The 23,759-nt window shown below is 49.8% G+C and overlaps 3 gene segments (V, D, J or C); all 3 read left to right on the top strand.

Annotated features, from left to right (window-relative positions):
- Positions 1 to 5,442, top strand: part of LOC105888356 — an 11,674-nt gene extending 6,232 nt beyond the window's left edge. The window contains 1 exon segment of the V gene segment in view: positions 5,431 to 5,442. Within this exon segment, the coding sequence occupies positions 5,431 to 5,442 (12 nt within the window).
- Positions 5,443 to 5,576: 134 nt separating this feature from the next.
- On the top strand, positions 5,577 to 6,092 carry LOC105888355. The segment is given in 2 exon segments: positions 5,577 to 5,633; positions 5,785 to 6,092. Coding segments are annotated over 2 exon segments (354 nt in total).
- Positions 6,093 to 9,184: 3,092 nt separating this feature from the next.
- Positions 9,185 to 23,759, top strand: part of LOC100951850 — a 34,283-nt gene continuing 19,708 nt past the window's right edge. The window contains 4 exon segments of the V gene segment in view: positions 9,185 to 9,247; positions 9,643 to 9,934; positions 22,197 to 22,234; positions 23,673 to 23,749. Of these exon segments, the coding sequence occupies positions 9,187 to 9,247; positions 9,643 to 9,934; positions 22,197 to 22,234; positions 23,673 to 23,749 (468 nt within the window).

Genomic DNA, 23,759 nt, shown 5'->3' with positions numbered 1-23,759 from the left:
GATTTAATTTTGGATATTTCTTTTCTTCTGCTGGGTTTAGGCTTAGATTGTTCTTCTTTTTCCAATTCCATAAAATGGCTTGTGAGTTTGTTGATGTGCTCTCTTTCTGTTTTTTGAATTTGGCATCTAAAACGAATTTTCCTCTCAGGACTGCTTTTGCAGTATCCCACAGGTTTTAGTAGCTTGTGTCTTCATTGTTGTTGGTCTTAAGGAAGTTAATGATTTCCTTTTATTTCTTCCTGCATCCAACTGTCTTTCAACAGAAGATTGTTAATTTCCATGCCTTTGTGTGGGGTTCAAAGTTTTTATTGGAGTTGAGTTCCACCTTTACTGCCTTGTGGTCTGAGAAGATACAAGATAAAATTTCAGTTCTTTTGATTCTGCTGAGGTTTGTTTTGTGTCCTAGGATATGATCAATTATGGAGAATGTTCCATGGGACAATGAAAAGAATGTATATTCTTTATCTGTGGGATGGAGTGTTCTATATACGTCTATAAAGCACAGTTATTCTAGGGTCTCATTTAAGTCCCTTATATCATTTAATTTCTGTTTAGAAGATCTGTCCAGCTCTGTAAGAGGAGTGTTAAATTCCCCTGTTGTTATGGTGTTATAGGATACCATGTTGCTCAGACTGGGTAAAGTCTGTTTCAAGAATCTAGGAGCATTTAAGTTGGATGCATAAATATTTAGAATTGAAAAGTCTTCTTGTTGTATTTTTCCCTTGACCAATATAAAGTGAACATCTTTGTCTTTTTTGACTTTAGTTGCTTTAAATTCACATGTATCTGAAAATAAGATTGCAACTCCTCTTTTATTCTGAATTCTGTTTACCTAAAAAGTTGTCTTCCAACCCTTAACTTGGAGTTATAATTTGTCTTTTGAAGCTAGATGTGTTTCCTGCAGACAGCAAATGGATGGCTTGTGTTTTTTAATCCAGTCAGTCAATCTATGCCTCTTCAGTGGGGCCTTCAAGCCATTAACATTTACTGAGATAATTGATAAGTGTGGTAGTGTTCTATTCATCTTATTTTGTGAGAGTCCATTGCTTAGTTTTATCTTTTGCATCATTATGGAAGTTAGGTTCTGTCCTTTACCTAACTTCTGAGTTCTTACTTTGCTGTTGGTCCATTGCGTGTAGAACAGATTGAAGTATTTCCTGTAGAGCTGGTCTTGTTGTGGCAAATTTCCTCAATGTTTGTATATTAGTAAATGATTTTATTTCTTTGTCAATTTTAAAGTGTAGCTTAGCAGGATATAGAATTCTGGGCTGGAAATTGTTCTGTTGAAGTAGATTATAGGTAGATGACTATTGTCTTCTGGCTTGGAAAGTTTCATTAGAGAAGTCTGCAGTCACCCTGATGGATTCGCCACTATAGGTCAACTGGTGCTTACTCCTAGCAGCTTGAAGAATCTTTTCTTTTGTCTTGACTTTGGACAGGTTCATCACAATGTGTCTTGGAGAAGCTCTGTTAGAGTTGAGGCGACCTGGGGTCTGATATCCCTCTGAAAGGAGTGTGTCAGAATCTTTGGTGATATTTGGGAACTTTTCATTTATAATATTCTCTAGTATGGCTTCCATTCTCCTGGGGCATTCGTCTTCCCCTTCTGGGATACCCATAACTCGTATGTTTGAAAATTTCATAAAGTCCCATAATTCTGTCAGTGAATGTTCTGTTTTTTTCTCTCTTCTTTTCTGCTTCTTCAACTATCTGAGTTATCTCAAGAGCTTTGTCCTCTACCTCTGAGATTCTTTCTTCTGCATAGTCTAATCTGTTGTTGATACCTTCTATTGCATCTTTAAGTTCCCTAACTGACTGCTTCAGTTCCTTCAGCTCTGCTATATCCTTTCTATATTCTTCATATTGTTCATCTCTTATTTGATTCTGTCTTTGGATTTCCTTTTGGCTATTTTCCACTTTATCAGCAGTTTTTTTCATTGTTTCCATCATTTCCTTCATTGTTTTCATAGTCTGCATTCTAAATTCCCTTCCTGTCATCTCTAACATTTCTTTATAGGTGGAATCCTCTGCAGTAGCTACCTCATAGTCCCTTGGGGGTGGGGGTGGGTCTGGACTTGTTTTTCCTGTGGCCAGGATTTTTCTGCTGATTCTTCCTCATGAGTGATTTATCTGCCTCCTTGCCCTAACTTTCCTTCCACTTCCTCTTGCTCTTTAAGTTACTATGACTCTGCGCTAGAGTTTTGAAGAGTCTCAGTGTGCCAAAACTCTCTCATTCTATGCCCCCTAGGGCCACAGTTGTAAGGTGTCTCAGTCCCCGCCTTTAGGCTGCTCAGTCACTAGATAACTCACCCAAGGTCTCCCGCCTGATCCTTGTTCTGTGACCCCATGGGCAGAGCTTGTCAGGGCAGTTCTCTCACAATGGCTTTGCTTGGCCCACAGAGGAACACTATTAGCTCCAGCCTGCTCAGTGACTTAGTCTGGGGCCCTAGACAATGCTTAAAGTCCTCCCCACTCTTGCCCAAGTTCTCCCAAGATAGTTCAACTGAAAGCCAAGTCCAAAAAAACCCAAAACAGCTCACAGGTAAGACTTTTCCAGTTTGCAATACTGTTGTACTTACTGCTGCCAGCGGGATTAGACCAAACGAATACATGCAACTACTTGCCAGTTCTCCACTGCTTTTGTTCTCCTTGTAGAGTCTAGAAGTATTTCACTGACTCCCTGTGTCACACCCCCCCCCCCCCCCCCCCCCGCCAAGGGATGTTTCTGGGCAGATTCCACCAGCCAGAGTTGCCTGGAGACTTCTCTCCCCAGTCTCACTGTGCCCCGTTGCAAGGAAGTTGTTACTCGGTGCCATCTTGCTCCTCCCACTAAAAATGTTTATGAGGGCAAAATCCAAGGCTATTTTACCAGCGCAAATTAAAAAACAAATATTACATACTCCGGAGTTAAAGGAAAATAATTTACTTCTGAATCAGACTTTTCATAAAAATTGCAAACACACTGAAATACACACGGTTTCTCCTTTTCTATATGCTGAAATCTCTCTCTCTTTCTCTCTCTCTCTCTGTCCTGCTCTTGCTCTTGCTCTGGTTTTCTCTTTGAAACTGTAAACTATGCTCTCCTGTTCCCTCCAAGGTCACACTTCCCTACTGGACCCCTAAATGGCTAACTCTGTTACCAGTCACATTCCTTACGATTCCCAAGGTCACAATCGACTGTCAGCTGTATTGGCCCAGTATTTCCCAAGCAGGGTTACTTCAACCAGAGGCTTGGGAAAAAGCTTGAATAAAACTACCTAAAACTATCCTAAAGGACACTGTGCATTGGTGGCGGTGGTCCTTTCTCTGCACGGCAGGACTGAGCAGGCTGTGCAGTGAGACACATTGTGCCCCAGGACCCAGCTTTCTGTGCACTGCTGAGCCCCGCTGCTGTGCCTGTGGGACCGTGCCTATCTCTGAGTCAACTTCAGATTACACGCTCATAGAGAAGGTCACTACAGCTGCTGGGCACTGAGCTGCACAGAGGGACACGGGGGCTGGGGATGTCCTACCCCTGACATGCACTAGGGGACAGTGTGTGCTGGAGGAGTGGGGGAGGGGGGAGGAATCTTCCGTCTAATGGTGGATTTCCCACCCTGAATCTCAGCCACTCATCACCCACCTGGTCTGTGTGAACCTTGGAAATGTGGGTCACATGGGCCAGAAGTGAGGGGACTGTGAGGTGTTCTCATTTCCTGTGTCATCCCTGGCTGTGTCACACGCCTCTGTACAAACCCTCCCTTAGACCCTGTGCTCCATAGCAGGACTGACTCTCAATCAGTGATTTTGGAAAGTGCGGACAGGTGCTGGGGCTGGGCCCTTCAGGGACACTTCCCATCCCATGAACCAGTGAAAACATCTCTGCAAGGACCAGGGTTTCAATGGACAACCTGTTTGGAGTTACCAGAAACTCAAATATTAGAGAACCACAATACCAAGGGAATCCAGACACATTTCTGGACTCCTGGGTGGAGTGAGCACAGTTCAGTGAGACTGAGGCCCACTGGGAGCTCCTGGAGATCTGAGCTGAGATCTTTCGGGAGCACAGACCTCAAACCCTGGGAAGTGGCAGGTTTCCCACCCTTTCAGCACAACCTGGGACAAGTGAGAGACTCAATTCCCTGACCTGCTGTTCCCTGAGAACGTGGAAGCCTGGAGAGCGGGAGCGATGTCTTCTTCACGCTATTCACTGGGGACAGAGATGCTGATGGTGACACTGATGAGGGGGATGTGAGGGCACAACTGAGCTCTAGTGGCAGGAACTTGTGGGGCTCCCAGTGACCTGCAGCTGCTCTAATTTGGAGGGGGAGAGTCAGTCTTGGTTCCTAACTATGGAGGAAGTCTGGGTCCCTATCTGAGGTCACAGGTGTTTCTCAGGATGCTGTCACATTGCAGAAGACCTACAGTTTGTCTTCTACCTCGCATTCCTTCAGTCATAAAGCAAGAATCCAAGAAGGAATTTCTGCACTCACAGGGGATTACAGAAGCCACACTCTTCTGGCTCCCTGCACACAGCACATGGACCTCTGTGTGTGGCTGTGCAGGGCAGCTGGTCACAATGGTACCCAGTGAGGCTGGACTTTCTGTTCCGCACCTCCCAGGTGACAGGTGATGTCAGGGAACCCTAGGGGAGAGAAGCACCTACTCTGAGTGTCCTCCTCCAGTAGGGGGAGGCAAAACTGCAGCCTGGAGTGGCTGGAGGGAGGAGGGAGGCTGGGGCTGCCCAAGGGGCCTGTCCTGGTTGCAGTGACAGATCCCCCTCACTGAGGGACCACAGACCCTCACACTCCAGACCTCATGCCCTGTGCAGACAGTGACCCTGGTGTCCTCACAGAGACAATGCAACCCTGGTTGCATCCTCAGGTGGGTTCTGGTGCCTTTTCCAAGTTCACACAAAACATTGAAAAGACACTTGTCAAGAGTGGAAAAAATGAGGGTGACAGATGCCAGTGTGCTGTGACACCCCATGTGCAGTGACCCTGGAGTGTGAGGCTCCCACAGAAGGGGTGTGGTGCTGAGTGACCAGACTGTGGAATCAGAAATCACTACAGCATCTAAATGACCCAGGACCTGATCCAGGGGAAATGACCAGGTGAGACCTCAGTGATTCTGGGGACCTGTAGGGAGGACAGAGGAGGAGGAAGATGGTGGCCTGTGTCTCCCTCATGCTGGGTCTGTTGTGATCTGTCATGTCAGCAGCTCTGAGCTCAGCCCCATGGCCAGGCTCCTGGAAGGGGCACAGCCCTGCTGAGCCTGGTCCAGGACACACCACAGCCAGGATGGTTGAGACAGTGCTTCTAGGGTCAGTCGTGAGGAAGGGGACTGTGAACGCAGGCCTTGGATCCTGAGTCTGACTTGCTGTCCTGAGAAGCAGATGGAGGAAGCTGGGGCCCCAGCCCTCCCTGCTCAGTCTCTGTGCTGTCCCCTCAGCTGGTTGAGTGAATCTGTCAAGGAGGAGGCCCAGGGGACATAAATTTGCATATGCCCCAAACACTCAACTGTCCCACAGGGCCTGAGAAGAATAAGAGAGGCTGGGGGAGCCCCTCTGTGCTGTGGGTTCAGAGGCAGAACTGTGGGGGGTGTCACCATGGCCTGGAGCCCTCTCCTGCTCCCCCTCCTCACTCTCTGCACAGGTGCTGTCCCCAGACCCTGCCCCAGGGTCAGCCACTACAGGACCCTGAGCTGGGCCAGTGTGGACCCTGAGCTCAGCCCAGCACGGTTTCAGGGCAGGACCCTGGGAAGGGACTCTAATTCTTAAGCTCTTTCCCTTCTTCTCCCCTGTAGGTTCTGTGTCTCCCTATGAGCTGACACAGCTGACCTCAGTGTCAGTGTCCCCAGGACAGACGGCCAGGATCACCTGCTCTGGTGATAAACTTGACCAAGAATACATCTCCTGGTACCAGCAGAAAGCAGGCCAGTCCCCTGTGCTGGTGATATATAGAGATAGTGAGCGGCCTTCCGGGATCCCTGAGCGGTTCTCTGGGTCCAGCTCAGGGAACACGGCCACCCTGACCATCAGTGGGGCCCAAGCTGGGGACGAGGCTGATTATTACTGTACCAGAGCTGATGACAGTGGGGGCAGCATTCAGTGACTCACAGTGACACAGACAGATGGGGGTGTGGGACAGGAACCTCCCCAGCCTCACTCTCACTCTCTGAGCTCTGACCACGACCGTGGTCTCAACTCACTCAATTCCTTGTCGATGCAGGGAGCTCAGAAGGCCTACCACCAAATTGTGACGTTCCCAGAAAGACTTTCATTTGAAATGCATTCAACTTCTAACGTTAATTTAGTTCCCTTTAAAAAGCAGCACATTGATTTATGGGATGGAAAATGTGTCTAGTTGGCCTGGTGCCTGTTATAGAAACCCACAGTCTTTCCTTCTGTCATCACAGAGTCTGGAAGGAGAAGCATCTGTTCTCCTACATTCTGTCCCTGACACCTTGGCCTTGGGAGAGGATAAAGCCCTGGGAGAAGAGCAGACTCCATTCTTAGGATGACATTTGCTGATGTGTCAGGACAGCTCTGGGAGTGTGAGGACGGAGTCTGTATGCTGGTTCCTGTGCAGAAGGACCCATGTCCCTGAACCTCCCTTGTCTGACCAGAGTCACCCTCTGTGTGGCACAAACACAGCTCAGGCCGTCATTTGTGGATCAATGCCACTCCTTATTTCTAGCTTCAAAATTAATCCTTTTTCACCAAAACCTGGGCTAAAATAAATCAGGAAACCAGTATATGAGAAGGGCCCTGGGGCTCCCTGGGCTGCCCTAAGCCTGTGCTTTTTGCCCTGTAAAAAGAAATCTCTGTTCACAACTCCCCAGGAAGCTGTGCGACAAGCTGGGTGTCTCCCATGTCTATGATCTCAACACTAATATATCTCATGGTTTACACACTTTACTTTTAATTCTCTTTGGTAATTTGGAAATGTGAAGTATAGAATTTTTAGAGAGAACAAAGAGAAGCTTCCTGTAGGTTCCTTCCCATGACAGCTGATGTCTAATTTTCAAAGAAGGGGATTGACACAGGACAAGGAAATCACTCCTATATAATAATTATAATTAGACTGTTGCACATACCATTTCCCTTTCATTCCAGGGGACCATGAGCTGTCCACACGCCATATTGTATTCACAGGATCCCTGAGACCTAAGCAGTGACTCAAGGATCATTTTAGACATGCAGATGGTCAAAACCTGCCCCAGTTGGTTCTGACCAAAGACTTTTTGCTGGGTTTCTGATCAGCCAGCAGGAAGCTGGCTCCTCTCCCAGGCCCTGCCCTGCCCCTGTCCAAGTGCAGCAGCGCCCCCCACAGGCGGCTGGGAGAGTCCACAGGGATAAGCTTCTCCATCCAGGTGGGACACCTTGGTGAGGGTTTCTCACACCCTTGCCCCCAGGCCACACTGGTCCCAGTGCCCAGAGAAGAGGTTGTTGGCAGGGGTCTAGAGGCTCCTGATCATCCTTGGCTCAGATTCTCCTGAACGAGCTTGGGATTGTCACTCCCTCCATCAGAGCTCTCTTCTCTGCCCAGTGTACTCTCCAGATTCTGTGCACCTGGCTCACAGAACCACAGAAGAAGCAGTGATGGACGTGCACAGGGAACCCCAGGAATCTGGCCCAGGACCTGAGGTCCAGGCAGCAGAACCATTCTCCACAGGGCTGCCTGGTGGACACAGGAAGGAGGGTCCAGGAACCCCTCCCCTGAGCATCTCCAGTCCTAGGTGAGCTAGGGAAGGGCCTGGGGGTTGCTCTGAGCCCACCACAATCTCACCCGTGTGGGATCCTAGAGGCTCCCATGTGGGCTAAGCAACTGTTAGAGAACCTGACATGTTACCTGGAAATCCCTCTCCCCACACCTGAGTACACGTCACTCTGGGCCCAAATCCTTCATATATGCAAATGTCACCATGGACCTAAACTGGTTTGAACCCTCAGGTTGTCGCTATTTCAGAAGATCCTCAAACTCACCAGAATCTTCCCCAAAGAGGACGGCCTAAGCTCTTCCACACATACTCCTTGTGACTTGTGCCTTTTTTCAATGTAGCACTTCCAGAAATACCCCTTCATGGGTCAGGGCCGCAGGGACCTGAGCCGCAGCTTGTGAAACTGCACCTGGACCCAGGAGGCCCCTGAGCTGCAGCAGCCAGTGTGGGGCGGCCACCAGGGGGCGGCAGAGTCACCTGGCAGAGCCAGTCGACCTCAGGGACGACTTGACACCGAAGCAGAAATTCTTCTGTCTCCGAGTCTCACACATCTCTCTATTGTATAATTTCCATGTATCTCTGTTCAGGTACAAGACTCCATTGCCTCATCCCACCAACCCCAGGAGGATAAAACTCTGTAAATGACAAATACTCCTCAAGCCCTGGGCCTGACCCTGACTTCTAGCACACTGGGGACAGTGAGGCACAGGGCACTGCCTCAGGCACTCACAACAAGTGTGGAAAGTTCTATGCTCTGATTTGTTATTAATAACGCCAGGTGAGCCAGGCGCCATGGTGGGTGTCTGTGATCCCAGCACTTTGAGAGTCAGATGGGAAAGGGTCCCATGAGGCCAGGAGTTCTCGATCACCTTGGGAAACAAAACAAGACCCCATCTGTACAGCAAATTTTAAAATTAAACCAGGTATGGTGGTGCACACCTGCTGTCCAAGCAGCTCAAGAGCCAGCCCAGGAGTTCCGGGCTGCAGTGAGCTATGATCACACCCTGAACTTCAGAGTGGGTAATAAGTGAGACTCTGTCTCTACAAACCAACACAACACCCCTCCATGTGCATGTGTCATGAGAGCAGCTTGAAGGGGAATTCACTGCTCGGCAGCTGTCATCTGAGGCAGGAGCCCACAAATGGTGAAGCTTGGTTTCCTCATTAAGATAATAGGATTAGAAATGCAGACAGACTCATCTCCTAGCTTGGCCGTGACCAGAGCGGCGCAGGAGTGAGACTGGGCAAAGACTGGGGTAAAGATATAGACCCAGAGTGGAGGAGAATCTGAGGACTGAGGGTGGGTCTGCAGTGCCCTCACCCCCGGGCCCCTGGGCCCCTGGGCTGAGTCTGTCTGGAAACCACAGAGCTCCTCAGGCAGCAGCCCCTGACTCGGGCTCATTTGCATCCTGGGCAGCTCTCTCTACCAGGGGATAAGACAGGCCTGGGAGGCACCTGCCCAGCCTGGGCCTCAGAAGCAGCATCATGGGTGTCTCCACCATGGCCTGGACCCCTCTCCTCCTGGGCCTCCTGACTCACTGCACAGGTGCTGGCCCTGGGTTCCCTCACTCACCAAGTCCCAGGGCTGAGGGACAATAGTGGGCCTGACTCTGAGCTCAGCAGGGCCCTACCTGTGGTGGGCAAGGGGCTCTTGACTCTGCTGCAGGCTGAGGGGCAGAGCCCCCATGCTGTGCTCACTGGACTGGGTGATCTGAAGGGCTGTATCTGTCAGCAGAGAGGGTGGTGGGACTGCTGGTTTGTTCACTGGTTCCATCTTACAGCCAAGTCTGAGACTGACGGAGGGGCCGCCTGTGTGCCCAGAGAATCCCTGAGCTGGTCCAGGACAGGCAGGGGATCTCCTGGGAAGGGTTCTTCATCTTTCTTGTTTTTTTTTCCTAGGGTTCTTCATCTTAAGCCACCTCCCCTTTTCTCTCCTTGCAGGCTCTGTGTCTTCCTATGAGCTGACTCAGCCACTCTCTGTGTCGGTGGCCCTGGGAGAGACAGCCAGGATCACCTGTGGGGGAAACAACATTGGTAGAAAAGTTGCTAACTGGTACCAGCAGAAGCCTGGCCAGTCCCCTGTGCTGGTCATGTCTGATAGCAGCCGGCCCTCAGGGATCCCTGAGCGGTTCTCAGGCTCCAACTCGGGGAACATGGCCACCCTGACCGTCAGCGGGGCCCAGGCTGGGGATGAGGCTGACTATTACTGTGGGGTGTGGGACAGTGACACTGCTCACAGTGACACAGGCAGATGGGGAAGTGAGACACAAACCTACCTGCCCAGCCTGACTCCCCTTCCCCAGTGAGTGGGGCATAGCCTTCCATGTGGAGGGAAGTCTCTAGTCCCGCCCTGCCCTTACGTTCTTAAGAGTTGCAGAGCAAGTCTCTGCCCGTTTTCAGGTTCAGCTTGTCCACTGAAAACTGAGCAGGCTATTTTAACGCTCAAACACCAGCTCCCAGAGACCACCAAAAACCCTGATAGATGGGCTGGGCCGAGTCCATCATCAGTAAGGGAGAACGAACCTCCAAGTCATTGCAGCGTCTCAGAGCGGGAGGGCAGTAGGTTTATAAGGTTTGGGGATCTGCCCTTGAGTGGTTTTAGGCAGGTCTTAGAAGGAAGGAACTTACTAGAACTGGATCACATCCGTGATGTCACAACACAGGTTGGGTGGACACAAGGAAGGGAAGATCTTGAATTGATTTTTGCTTAGTAAATATGTGTTGGGTAAATGAACAATTTCCCCAGGTGAGAACTGTCTATCTTGGGGAGCCACTGTTTAACTGGATAATTGGTTTATAGGCCTTACCTGTAGCAATGAGTGATAATTCTTTACTGTTTGCACCAGAGGGTTTCAACCTTTTTTATTTCACGGCACACTTGAACCTATAGTTAAACTTCCCCAGCACACTTAAATTATGTTGATCAAAAAAAGGGTGGGGGGTAAAAAAAGAATATGCTTACTGTGCTTTGAAGTTCTTTTGAAAATTGAATTAATGATCCTTGAACATTTTCATGGCATACCTAAGATCTTCTCACACCAGCTGAAAGTCACTAGTTTTCACCCTAATTCTGCTGGGCAAGACTGTCCTGGGAATAAAAGGTAAGTTGACACAGTTGATCTCAGGGCTCTGCACCAACAGTCACCGCTGCATGAAAAGTGATAATGGAAGAGAGTGGGGTTTTTTAAATTCCTAGACATGTGTTATGACCCAGGAACTGAGCTGCAGCACAGCGGACTGGGAGTTTCCCACTCAGGGACCGTACGAGGGTGCCAGGGCTCCAGCAGACAAAGGGAGAGAAGGATGGGGTTCCACAAGGGGCCAGCAGCAGGGTAATGATAAGGCAAACCAAATTCCCACGTCTTATTAGGCAGCCCTACATACAGCCCATGTGTTCCCCAATTTTCTAGTATCCAATTATTAGGCATCTGACATGCACCATTGCACACGCAGGGTGGGAGGTACAGGGTCAGCTAGCCCAGTCCTATAAGAGCTCGTTCCTCCTTTGATAGAAATGACCACGTGAGAGACCCCCAAGGGAGAAGTAGTTCGTGTTTAGGAATTTAATTTGGGGCCTCAGGGCCAGTACCAGGGATAGATGACGTCTCTATGAGTTGATGCCCTGTGATCCCTTTTGCTGGGTGAGAATGGGAGGGTGGTGATGGAGGGCTGAGCTGGTGGTCACCTGGGCTGTGAGTGAGATCAGCCCTAGGGGTCTTGCCAGCCTCGAGGTCACTGGGTAGAAGGAAGAAGTTCCAGCCAGATAGGCCTAGCGTTGAATCTGGTCCATTTATTTATTTGGCCAAGAAATATTCATGGAGGACCCAGTAGGTGCCCCAGACGAAGTCAGGTGACTGGGGACACGACATTGACCAAGCCAGCTGGCACCACATCCTCGAGCCCTGCAGTCATGTGTCCATGCAGAGCATTGTGCATTTCTCTACAGGGTGTTTCTGGAGTTCCAGACAGAATGTGGACCAGGGTGAGGTGAGTAAGGCACTCACCTTGAATGATTTAAAGGAGCATCCAAAAACTTAATGAACCCAATAAATAATATTTAATGCATCATTTAAAAAATCAAATTAGTGCATCCAAACCTACAGTGAACAAAGTATCAGGATCTGACTCACCACAATGGCTTCCCAGACATGGTCCCAGGGGTGAGGTGGGCATTAGTTGAGGATGCCAAACCAGGGTCCAGCCCCTGCTTCTCCTTCCTGCCCCTGCTGCTGGAGCCTTGCCCTAGGTCTGGGCCTCCTTCTTTGAAGAGCAGCAGGTTTTCCCCGCCTGGCTACTGCTGGTCTCTGCTGCCCCCTACTGGACTCTCCCTTAGGGCCGCTCTCCAGAACTAAAAAATTTCCCCAAACCCCACCTTGCAGTTCTGGGCTGGCTCCACCTCTTTTCAGGCCTCAGGCTAGTACTGGTGAATCCCAGGACACATTCTTTACACCAGTTTGCTGTGCGTCTCAGGCAAGAAACCCTCCCTGAACCTCTGCTTCCTCATCAGTAGGAGCTAGCAGATCCCTGCTCGGCCAGCGAATCTGTGACATCTACAGGAGAGCTGGAGTGGGGGCTGCCACCCCAGCACCACCAAAGAAGCCAGCTGGGGTCTTTGGGGCTTCTGGGGACCCCTTGGAAGGGGCTCGGGAGTTGTGGAGTCAGCCCAGACTGTGAGTTCTCTGAGAGATTCAGAGCCTTTGTCATTTGTCACTCTGTGCCTCAAGCCTCTCAATCCGGCCCCAACAGTGAAAAATTCAAGATGAGATGAGAAAGAACAGTCAGCTTGAGTTTAGGGAAAGTGGGGGAGGGTGGGGAGCTAGGGACCCTTGGGTCAGGGAGAGAGGAGTCCTTGGTGGCAGCAGTTTCCTAGGCTCTGTGGGATGGAGTGTGGATAGGGGACTGACCCACAGTATGCCAGGATATGGGGAGCCCTTGAACATGGGAGCAGGGCAGAAGGGACTGGACAGTGACACACCCCTGTGCTCTGAGAGAGAAGGGCCAAGGCAGGATCCAGAGGGTTCTTTTGACGTGCCAGGGACTCTGAGCAGGGGGTCCATTGAGTGGGACAGCTGGGGCCAGACCTCTCTGTCTAGGACTGAATTCATCCCTCGCACATCTCAGAACAGGAGAGATTAGGGACAGGCCTGAGTGGCTAGAGCTGCAGCTGCATCAGCTGGGGAGGCCCAGCCCAGCACTCGAAGGTCCCCCAGGATCCAGTCACATGAGGATTTCCGACTGTGGCCACCACAGAAGGATGTGGTCTGCGGTGGTGGTGACGTCTGCCCAGCGACCGTGGCAGGGGCAGGGGCAGGGTTAGGGGAGCAGCTGGGGATGCTATGTTTAGGGACAGCCCCTTCTTTTCCCCGAAACCTAGGGCTGTCCCCGAAGGAAACCACAGCTTCCGGGTCCTTTGCAGTGAATGAGTGTCACACCCATGGTGGGGGGGGCATTGCTGGGGAGGGAGCAGCATCAGCCTGGGTCCCCAGGGCAGAACCTTCCCAAGCCCCCAAGGTGTGAGGGACCCAAACTCAGAGACAAAGGAGGGGACCGAGAGCCCCAGTGAGAGAGAGACTGGACTGGATCGGGGGCTCCCGGGGTTTTCCCTGTACCCTGCTTGACAGCTCTTAGGGTGCCCACCCCCCATTTCTCTTCAGTACCTTACCCATCTCCAGGTTCAGGAATATGTGGTGTTTCTTTCTATGATCCACCTCTCGGCTCCAGGTCTGGCCTTCAGAGGTTGCCCAAGAAATATCCAGCCTGGAGATCCCTGAAAATCCGAAGAGCTTAGTAAAACCATGAAGTCCCAATAGCCCTCCTCAACATTACACATCCTCACTCATTCCTCTCCTTCCTCCTCCTTCTCCTCAGTATCATCATTATCAAGAACTTTGAATGGTCTGAGACTTTACCCTACTTGCAAGCTGAAAAGTAAGCCTGCTACGGTTTCCTGGATACTGGCAGAGAAGACACAAGGCTCTTGGGTCAGAGACAAAGGACAGTCTATCATTCACAGCAACGGCCATGGCAGAGTACTGGCTTTGTCTCGCACAAGTTCCACAAGGCAGGGCAAAGAAGGCCAGGTGACACCTGCACATCTGAGCTTGGGGACCCCTAATTTTTTATACTGACCAGTAATCATGCCTGCTCTTTGCTCCAAAGGGAGATACTATCTGTACCTTCCAAGGCTGTTCATGCAAGGATCCTTGGAAAGACAATTCAGAATGAAGGCAACCAGTGCCTTTGCTGGAGAGACAAAGATCCATGGTAGACAATTGTCCCCCAACAACTATAATCTATACCAATGAAATAAAGTCCCAGGCTATTTGTCTGTTACTATGTCCCACGAAATAGCTGGACAGATTTTCACCAAAATTACATGACAAGTTAAGGAGTATCTGTCTCAAAATGTAAGCCAAGCAACTCTTGGGGGCATCCAGGAAATTCACTTTGGCAGGGGCCTCCCCCTTTTTAGAGTTCCTGAAACAAAACTTTGGGAGCCCGAGAGGGCTGCAGATCTGAACTTGAGAAGACATATTAAAGATTTTCATTGGCAGAAAAATCAAGAGGACAGATCTCTACTGCAGTTCTGTCCAGTGGCAGAGTAGAGGTCCTTCTCACTGGGGTCCCAAGGATCTCCACAGACATTTGCATACTGAGTTACCAGGGGCATAAGGAAGAACGGGAATTGGGAAAGGCAACAGAGGCCAAATAACACCAGGAGACAAACAAGACAGAAGAAAGCTCTATTCAACCAGATCCAGTTTGTGTTTAACTGAATAACTAGACACTGAGCTCTGGGCTTTGGGTTTCCCCTGTGTACAGCGTATGACCACGTGGACCTGGAGAGCTGTGTCATTATCAACAACGCACACCTGTATTGTACAAGGGCCCGGCCCCAACTCCAGCCCCGCTGCCTCTTGGCCATGTGGCATCAGGGAAGTGAGGAATCTGCCTGCACATCAGTTTCCTCATCTTTAAATGGGCCGGGGTGGATAACTTAGTGCCCAGGATTAGGGCTTGTACAGCACTCAGCCAATGCTACATAGCATCACTGTCATCGTCATATTATGTATTGTATTCCTGGGCTTCCAAGCAGACCCAATCCAAAGCACCTGCCCAGCCCTTCTCTCTTCCACCACCATCCAACAGAACTCATGCTGGGATTTCCCCCTCAGAGCCTGGCACAAGCTTGGACTAGAGACATAGGGGACTGGCTCACTCCTAATTCTAGCTTACCCTGTACTCTATTCTAGGAATGACCTTGGATCTGCATTAATTTTCTCTAGACCTTAGTTTTATCACTTGTAAAACAGGGACACTTGCCCCAAGGACACTCCAAAAGTTGTCCTGAACTTCAAAGTAAGAGGAGGGGTAAAGGGGAACAGGAATTTGTTTACCACCTGCTGAGTGCTTAGTAAACACATGATTTCATTAATCCTCATAACCTCCCTACTGCAGAAAACCTTTCTTCCCATTTTGCAGATAAGGAAACTGAGGCCCAGAGGTAGTATACATCTGGATGGACTCCACACCCACATGTCACCACTAAAGGGTAGATATTTGCTCCCTGCAGGGCCGTTTCCTGAGGGAGGAGGCTCAGGCTTGGCCCGCCCAGTCAAGGAAGGGACGGTCCTGTCTGGTCAGAGTGCCCCGTGCAGGGTCCAGCCTGGGGAACTGATAGAAAAAGAAGCCATAGCTCCAGCCCTGAACTCCAGCCCCTGGGGACTCCTACTCTGCTGGGCACTGGGCAGCTCTCTCTGGCCCTTCCATGCACCGGGGAGTTACTCACAGACCCATAGTGCCTTTGGGGAACTGATGACAAGGGCAGTTCATGTGTGTCCCAGCCAGGACCTCAGGGGCGGAGCTAGGCTGGTGGCTGCAGTGGGTGTCAGTTGAGCCCTGGGTCCCCACCACAGCAGGGCAGTTGGCAGATGCTCCTCTAGAGAACCCCCAGGGGTAACAACCATGGACCCTGGAAAGGGTTGGGCCTGGGGCAGGGACCAGAGCCAATCCAAGGCAAGGAGAGGGCCACATGGACTGGGGCCCACTGGGATGGCCACTGCCAGTGAGAGGGACCAGGGCACACTTCTCCATGAAGCCCAGGCCACAGGTGCCTTTGACCCTGAGGGCAAATGAGGCTCACAACAGGCCCCGGCACCTGGCTGCCCTGGCACCTGCTGATGCTGGGTCTGGCTGTGTGTGCCCACAACCTTCTGCCCTCCATGGTGACATCTTGAAGTAGGGCCCCTGCCAGGCCCAGAGTCAGGAGGCGAAGTATCTGGCCCAGCCTATGAAGCCCACGGAGCAGGTAAGGGGAGAGAGACTCGACTTAACGCCGGGCCCTGCGGTCAGAGCTGGGAATGGGCAACCGAGGGGAGACCAGCCAGACGGGTGTCAAGTAAAGTTAGTCTCAGAAGGGGGCCTAGGTTTATTCAAAGTGTTGATATTTTGTCTATTATGGATTTGTTTGGATTAATTTTTATTTTTAATATCATACTAAAATACTATTTGTTTTGATTCCTGAGATTTCTAGACCCCCCTTTAAATTCTGCACCAAGGCTGTACCTCACTGTCCTCCTCCTCCCCCCCTCCCTGGGGACGTGCCACCTCCACCCCTCACCTTGGCTGGGCAGGGGCCCTCCCCAGAGCACCAGGTGGCAGGCTTCAGCTGATATTGTAGGGGGACCTCCCTTGGGGTCCCCAGGTCCCTAGACACTTAGCCAAGGACCCTCAGCCTGAGTCGCTTCCTGGGACTAGCCCCTCAGGAGCCCAAGCCCACCCACAGTGCAGATGCCTCCAAGGGAAAGGCCTGAGGGAGAGACCTGGGACCCTAGCTCTCTCTTTTCTGTGTGTGGTGGGAAGTCCCCAGACAAAGCACTGACCATCTGGGTCCCTTTATGACAATCTATGATAATTTATGACAACCGTCAGTTCATTACCAGCTCACTTCACACCCACTGGGTGCTAATCATTTTAGTGGCAGAACCCTTATCTCTTCACTTCACACCCACTGGGTGCTAATCATTTTAGTGGCAGAACTCTTATCTCTTATGGCCCCAGGAGCCATTACCTGTGTATTGTCCAGGAGTTCCCCAGAGACCACACTGCCAAACAAGCCAAATTTACATCAGAGTCCTTTTATTGAAGAGCCTGCTGGTGACTGCCTCAGTGTCCCAACATGGGGTTTCTGAGAGCAGCCCCGAGTGCTTAAGGAGTCAGGTTTTTAAGGCTTGACCTGCATCCTGGTTGGCACGCAGGCTGTCCAGGTTCATTGGCAGGGGGGAGCGGGGAGCAAGTAAGCATTGTACAGCAGCAGAATTTTTCGGTTAGTTAGCCATGCATGACGCATTTTTTGTTTTAATATTTCCCCATACATTTTAGTTCCAGTACTTTTCCTCCATACATCTTTGGCTCAGTATTCTCTCCACCTGGCATTGTTTAAAGGCCAGTCCGGGGATAGTTAGTTTGTTTCCCAGGTCCAGGAGTTAGTCAAGCAAGAAGTTAGTGAGTACTTTCCCATATATCCGGGGAGTGAACCAAACTTACTCCATTTTCTTGAGGGCTTGCAGCCTAGGAATTTGTCAGAAGTTAACTGGTATTTTTCTACTTTAGCCTAGACCTAACACCTGTTGTTATCCTCATTTTATAGACAGGGAGAAAGGGTCAGAGAGAGACGGCAACCTCCCCAAGGTCACGAAGCACATGGGCACAAATGGTCCAAGAGTTGTAAAAGAGTGCTGTGACCGTATCAGCATGTCCTGTATTTTAAACCAAACAGTCCAAGGGCAGGGGTGGTCTGCAGGGCACAGGGAGAAGGCAGCGAGGGCTTGGCTCGGTCTCCCCAAGGTCATCCACGCCCAGGCTTGCTCAGGGGTGTTTTGCTGGGCGCCAGGATCGGGCTCAGAGGGCGGATGGATTTGAACCACGGCAGTTTGTCCCGTCGTGGGGACAGATCCAGGCCCATTTTAGGAGCAGTAAAGAAGGAGGTGTTCCCTCCCTCTGTGGATAGGATAGCTCAGAGCTGGTGTACAGATTAGATCCGCGGGACTCTGGCTGGTGCTGCTGTCCAGAGAGTAGGGCTCCGTGGACGCAAACAGAGCTGGGGTGGGGGAGGTGGGGCGCGGCCTTTATCTGCACTCTGGGGAGGTCCTGGGGGCATCTGAATAACAGCTGGATGTATGTCTTGTGTTGTGGAAAAATTGGCTCTGGATGGAAGGCTGCTTGGAGGGCAGATTCCAGGCAGGAGGCTAGAGGTTGGAGGGGACAGCTCAGGAGGTTTGCAGTCAGCTCCCGGCTTGTGCCCTGGGGTGCCGAGGACGGGCAGGGCCCTGCGGCCAGGATCGCAGTGCCATGGACGAGTGAAGGTGGAGAGATGAGTCGAGGCTGAGCAGGGAGCAAGGAGCGCGCTCACAGCCTGTCTACAGGTGTGTAAAATGAGCAGCCATTTTAGCAATAGTCAGTGAGTCATCACAGAAATTTTGCATGTTTAAATCGTGTAATTCCACTTCTAGGAATTTATCTTGGTGTGAGGGTGAGGGTGGGGTCTGTGTGTAAAGAGTCAAGCTGCGAATGTGGACAATCCAGGACGGTCAGCTCAGCATTACTAATGGTGGGAGAAAGCTGGGATGACTTCAATACCCACTAAACGCGGTGTGCGGAGCAGCCCTGCACATCTGCTGTGAGGAACTTCCACACACGCAGAGTTATGTTTCGGAAGCATCTCTAAAATATGGGAAAAAATTTTTACAGGGTAAGATGCTAATATGTAGAGTGCTTCCAATTGTGTTTTTAAAGTACACGTGCATTTTCAAAAGCCTGCAAAAATATAAAAAAATTTCCCATGGTGTGTCTCTGGCTGGTGGGACTCCACCACTGTTTAATTTTAGCTTTGTAATCTTGACTTTGTCATTTTCTGGTTTTATTTTAGAAACGTGCATAAGAACGTTTTATCTCTTTTATCTCCTATAATAATTTTTAATATAAGAGTAACATGTACTTTTTACTTAAAAGAATTAAGCACACACACACACACATATATATATGTGGCAGAAAATGAATGTTTTCTTTTTCCACCAAAATTTATTCCCAGGGATGGCCCTGGTCTATATACTTGCAGACCTTTTTCTGTGTGCATATGTTCCGAAAAACACACACATGAAGAATCGGTGTCTGGATTTGATTTTTCAAAAATAGAGTCATACTCTACATATTACCAGCTTTCTAAACAATCTGTTATTGACATTTTCTATATCAATTCACACGGATATACCACATTCTGATGATAGCTTTCTAAGAAAAGTCTGGATGAGCCAGAATGTATTTAGTCATTTCTCTACTAAGGGGCATTTAGGTTGCTTCTACTGAAACATATAAACAAGCAATCCGCGGTAGAAACCCAGGCATTTGTGTGCAGCCATGTGTGTATAAAGTGCACTTACCGTAACCCCGCAGGATAGATGCCTGAGAGTGGAACTGCTGGGGAAGAGGATGGACTTCTGAAGTGCTGTGGGCAGTGCCCCGTGGTGCTTCCAAGAAGCTATGTAGATTCACTGCATGACAGTGGGTGACAGCGCCTTCTCCCTGTGCCCTCACCAATAATGGGATGTTGTTAGTCTTTTTTTATTTTGCCCATCTGGTGAGCAAAACCCAGAACGTGTTCATTACTTTATTGTCTATTTGATTTGGTGAAATTTATTACCCCTTCAGATTTTTATTGCCCTACGTTTCCTTTTATGAGTTACCTGGTTATCATGCTGCCTGCTTTTCCATTCAGTCACTTGTATATGCAGAGAAACTCTTAATGTATTTGGGGTACTAACCCCCGCTTTACTGTGTATGTTGCATATATTTTTCCCCTGATCTGTTTTAGGGGTCTTTGTTTATGGAGTCTTTCACACTAAAGCTGTGTTAATTTTTATGCATTGAGTTGGTTTAACTTTTTAGTTATGGTTTCTGGGATCTGCACCATGTGTAAGACTGTCGTCTTCATTTCAGTGTTGCAAAATAGGTTTTCTGTTTTATTCTGGTACTTTCATTGGTTTGGTGTTTTGGTGTTCTTTGTTTCTTTTTTTTTTTCACTTCGTCTGGAATTTAGTTTTGTTTACATAAAAATGTAACCTTATTTCAAAATTGGAAAGCCAATTGTACATAGCACATTTGTTGAATAAGAATGTAACTTTTATCAAATACTAAATTCTTGATTTTTAACAGTCTCTCTGTGGTTCTCTGGATCTATTGGTCTATTCCTGCAATTACCGTGTTTTATCATGGCTTTACAGTATCTTTTGGTATTTAGTAGGGAAAGAATCCATCATTATCACTGTTTCTCAAAACATTCATGTTGTTCTTAATGTTGGACTCCAGAGTCAGTTCCTTGATTTTCAGAGATTATTCTTGTGGTGTTATGTCTGTAATTTTACGGAATATGCCACTAATCTGAGAAGAACTGATATCTTTAGAATGCTCAGCATTTTGTCCAGGAATGTGACGTTCTCTTTGTTCACTCACTTTTCTATTGTATCTGTTACTCAGGTGGTTTTATAATTCTTTTCATGCAAATATTGTACCTTTTATGTTGTCTATTCCTAAGGTTTTTAAATATGATTTTATTGAAGTTGAATACTTCCCCCAGTTGCATATTCTAAGTGGGCATAGCTTATGTAGCAGGGAGACAGATGGACTTGTGTGTTGGTCTCATATTACACTTTCATATTAGTTCTAATAGATATTCAGCTTATTCTGTTGGTGGTTGTTGTTTGGTTTTATTTTAGTCAACTATCACATCATTTGCAAAAAAATTTTTTTTCTCTTTTTTCCTAATAACATATGTCTCCTTTTTTCCCCTTTAACTCCTTTCATGGACTAGAATCTATAGATCATATTGAATAAAAATAACAATAGGTAACCTTGCCATGTTACTGACTCTGGAACGTTTTGCCACCAAATATGAAGATTTCTGTCAGTTTGGGCAGATATCCTTATTGAGTTGAAATTTCTTTTAATAACTTAATAAAAGGAAGGATGTTTTCTTTCTTTAAATCAGAAACAGGTGTTGAATTTGTTACTATTAAGTTCTGGAAAACCTTATGTGCATGTCTTAAATACATCCTATTGCTAAGGTGAAGACTTGCTGGCCCATCATCATGGGTATCTTCCAAAGTTAATAAATACCTTGGGAGGTACAATTGGATTTGCAAAAACTTGAGGATTCTTGCTATCACAAACTCTTAGAGTGTGACCTGGGTGTTTTCTGCTTTCTCTCTCAAGTCTTTTCATGGTATTTTGTGTTGTGGTAGCATGTTTAAGACACAGAGGGCAACTCAATGAGGGGAAAGCATTTTGGGATGACTCTAGGCCTTCAGCTTGAAGAGAAATTGCTAAAATGAAAACTGCAGGGGAGCAAGTGTGTAAGGAGATGAGGAGTTTAGTTGGGGCCTTTTGAGGCGGAGGTGCAGAATGCACGTGAATCTGAACCCAAGAAGAGAGGTAAGGGCTGGAGACAGAGGTCTAAGAGCCCTGAGAAGGCGTGGGAGTGCTCAGGGAGGGTCAGAGGCAGACAGAGTGACCACAGGGAGAGCAGGCCCCAGGTTGATGGCTTGGGGTCAGCAGCCATTATGGGCCTGGAAGAAAAGACAGCTGAGAAGGAGAGTGAGTGGTCTCAGATGCCAAGGAGAGAGTGACCAGAAAGAGGGACCTCTTGCAGAGACATTGGGGACTGGGGAGAAGCTGACTTATCTGGGACAAAGGACTTATTGGCCATGGCCTGAGAGGTTTCAGTGAGAGATGGAGGTGAGAGCCAGGGGGCCCTGCCAAGTCCCAGTGTGCAAAACAGTGCCTGGCATAGGTGGGTGCTTGGTGGTCATTGTTGGATGGTGGACAGGTGGATGGATGGACAGATAGAAAGAGTGGCCTGAAAGATCGGAGAAGGCTTCATGAATTAGGTGGGGCTCATCTACATCTTGATGAATAGAAATGAAAGCAGGTGAGTTTCCAAGTGGGGAGGCCTTGAGTCAGGAATGAACCAGCGTCCTCATCAAGGAGGTAGCAGGCCTGGCTGGAACATGGATAATTGTAGGAGAAGAAGATGCACAGTCCTTTAAAATGAGGCCAGAGGAGGTTGGGCAGTCTGAGCCAGCTCAGGATTCCCTCTGCCATTCCACACAGCTACCCCCAGGATGCATCACTTGAGGATTTGATGAGTCCCTGCTTGTACCCAGTGTTGCCAGCTTCACTGACAGCCTTTGGGGGAGAGACTCACTGGGGTGATTCTAAGGCTGAGGATGGCACCCACCTGGGATGGGGAATAGGCATGGGTACACCCCCAGGAAGCTGGCCATGCACCTGCCCTGGGCGTGGTTGGAGCCTCCCCCCGACCCCACCCCCACCCCCACCCCCGTGCCTGTCACACCCGGCGGGTTCCTGCTTCAGCCCAGTCCCCGGGGGGCAGGCAGCAGATGCTGGCCCTGTGGGTTTTAGTCTGAGCCTCAGTCACTGTGGTATTTCTTTGGCGGCGGGACCAAGCTCACCGTCCTAGGTAAGTGGCTCTGAAACCTGTCCTACCCCTCTGCTGTCTCTGGAAAGTCCATTTTCCTCTCTGGGGGTTTCTTTCCCTCTGCCCTCCCCAGCCTTAATAACTGACCCCTCATCTTTCTCTGTGGGTCTGGGGAGGTGGGTTGCTCTTAGGGTAACGGCAGGAAGGGCCCCAACAGCAGCAGCCACCCTGATCAACTTCCAACAATTGCCCACAGCCCAGTGCTGGGACCAGCTGGAGTTGGCCAGGGACTGGCTCCTTCCTTTGCATGGGGCAGTTGCCTAAGTGGGCGGCAGAGGCCAGTTTTGATGAAGGTCACAGTAGCAGCATTAGAGATAGTCCCCAAGTCCCCAGAGTTTGGGCCAAGGGCTAGATGCCCATCCCAGCTAGGGAGGTTACCAGGGTCCAGGGACATGGGGGTATAGGAGGACACCCTGGGGGAGACCAGTGGAGGGTACAGAGAGGGCTCTGGGTCGAGGCTGCAGCTCTTGGGCCTCTCTTGAGCCTTGAGGACATGGGATCACAGAGGAACTGGTCAGTATGGGTGAGGTGACCAGAGTCCAACCCTCCCTGGAAAGGCAGCAAAAAGGACTGGGTCCCTTGCTGCGGAGGCTTCTCCCTGGAGCTTTTCACCCCTGGGCCTGGAGTCTCACCTGCCCATAGCTGGCCTCCCACCATACTCAAAGGGCACCTTAGACTCAGGGGATGAGTGGGGGTTCAGAGGACCATATGGCTGCCAATAAAGTCAGGAGTCATCAGAGGTGCTGAGTGGTCCTATGGCAACCATGTCCTGAAGTCTGGGGGAGCCCCTGAGAAACAGCCAAGGCAAGGAGTACTATGGTTGGGCTGGTGGGGAGGGGAGATGGCAGAGCCTCACAGGAGTCCTCACGGCTCATCTGTAGAGCCCACTCTCCTGGGAGAGCTGAATGGGCTGGGCTGGGCTTGAGCTTGATCTCCAGGGCTCACTAGATGCTGTGTGTAGCTTCAGGGCCTCCCCCCACACAGCCAGGGCAGTGCTTTGGGCTGGGCAGGGAACCACTAGATCACAGAAGTCCTGAAAACACTGAAAGATTGGAGTGGGGCGAGAGGTTGGGTCTGTGAGATCCAGAGGTCAGGGCCAGATTTCAAACTCAGACTCCAGAGACCAAGGAAGAGGAAGCACAGCCTGCCTGGGGACATGGGGAAACTGAGGCTGCAGAGGGGAGCAGCTGGGCCAGGCCACTTGGAAGAGATGACTCGCCAGTGGCCTTCAGGAAGGCAGAGGGCTGTCTGCTTTCCAGAGGGCTCAAGTGGGAAGAAGGGAAAGACAGAGGAGGCAGAGTCCCCAGGTGGACCAGGTGACAAACTGAGAAGGGTCACACAGACTTCAGACAGGGAGGAGGAGTCCCCAACATGCAGGCTGCCCTTCATCCATCTTACACCCTGGCCTCCATCCACACAGGTCAGCCGAAGGCCTCTCCCACTGTCAGTCTCTTTGCACCCTCCACTGAGGAGCTCAGAGGCAACAAGGCCACACTGGTGTGTCTGA

The sequence above is a fragment of the Otolemur garnettii genome, unplaced genomic scaffold, assembly GCF_000181295.1.
Source record: "Otolemur garnettii isolate 467f Iridium unplaced genomic scaffold, OtoGar3 scaffold00301, whole genome shotgun sequence".
In the NCBI taxonomy this organism is placed as follows: domain Eukaryota; kingdom Metazoa; phylum Chordata; class Mammalia; order Primates; family Galagidae; genus Otolemur; species Otolemur garnettii.
Note: the sequence above shows the minus strand (reverse complement) of the source record. Positions and strands in the feature narration are given on the sequence as shown.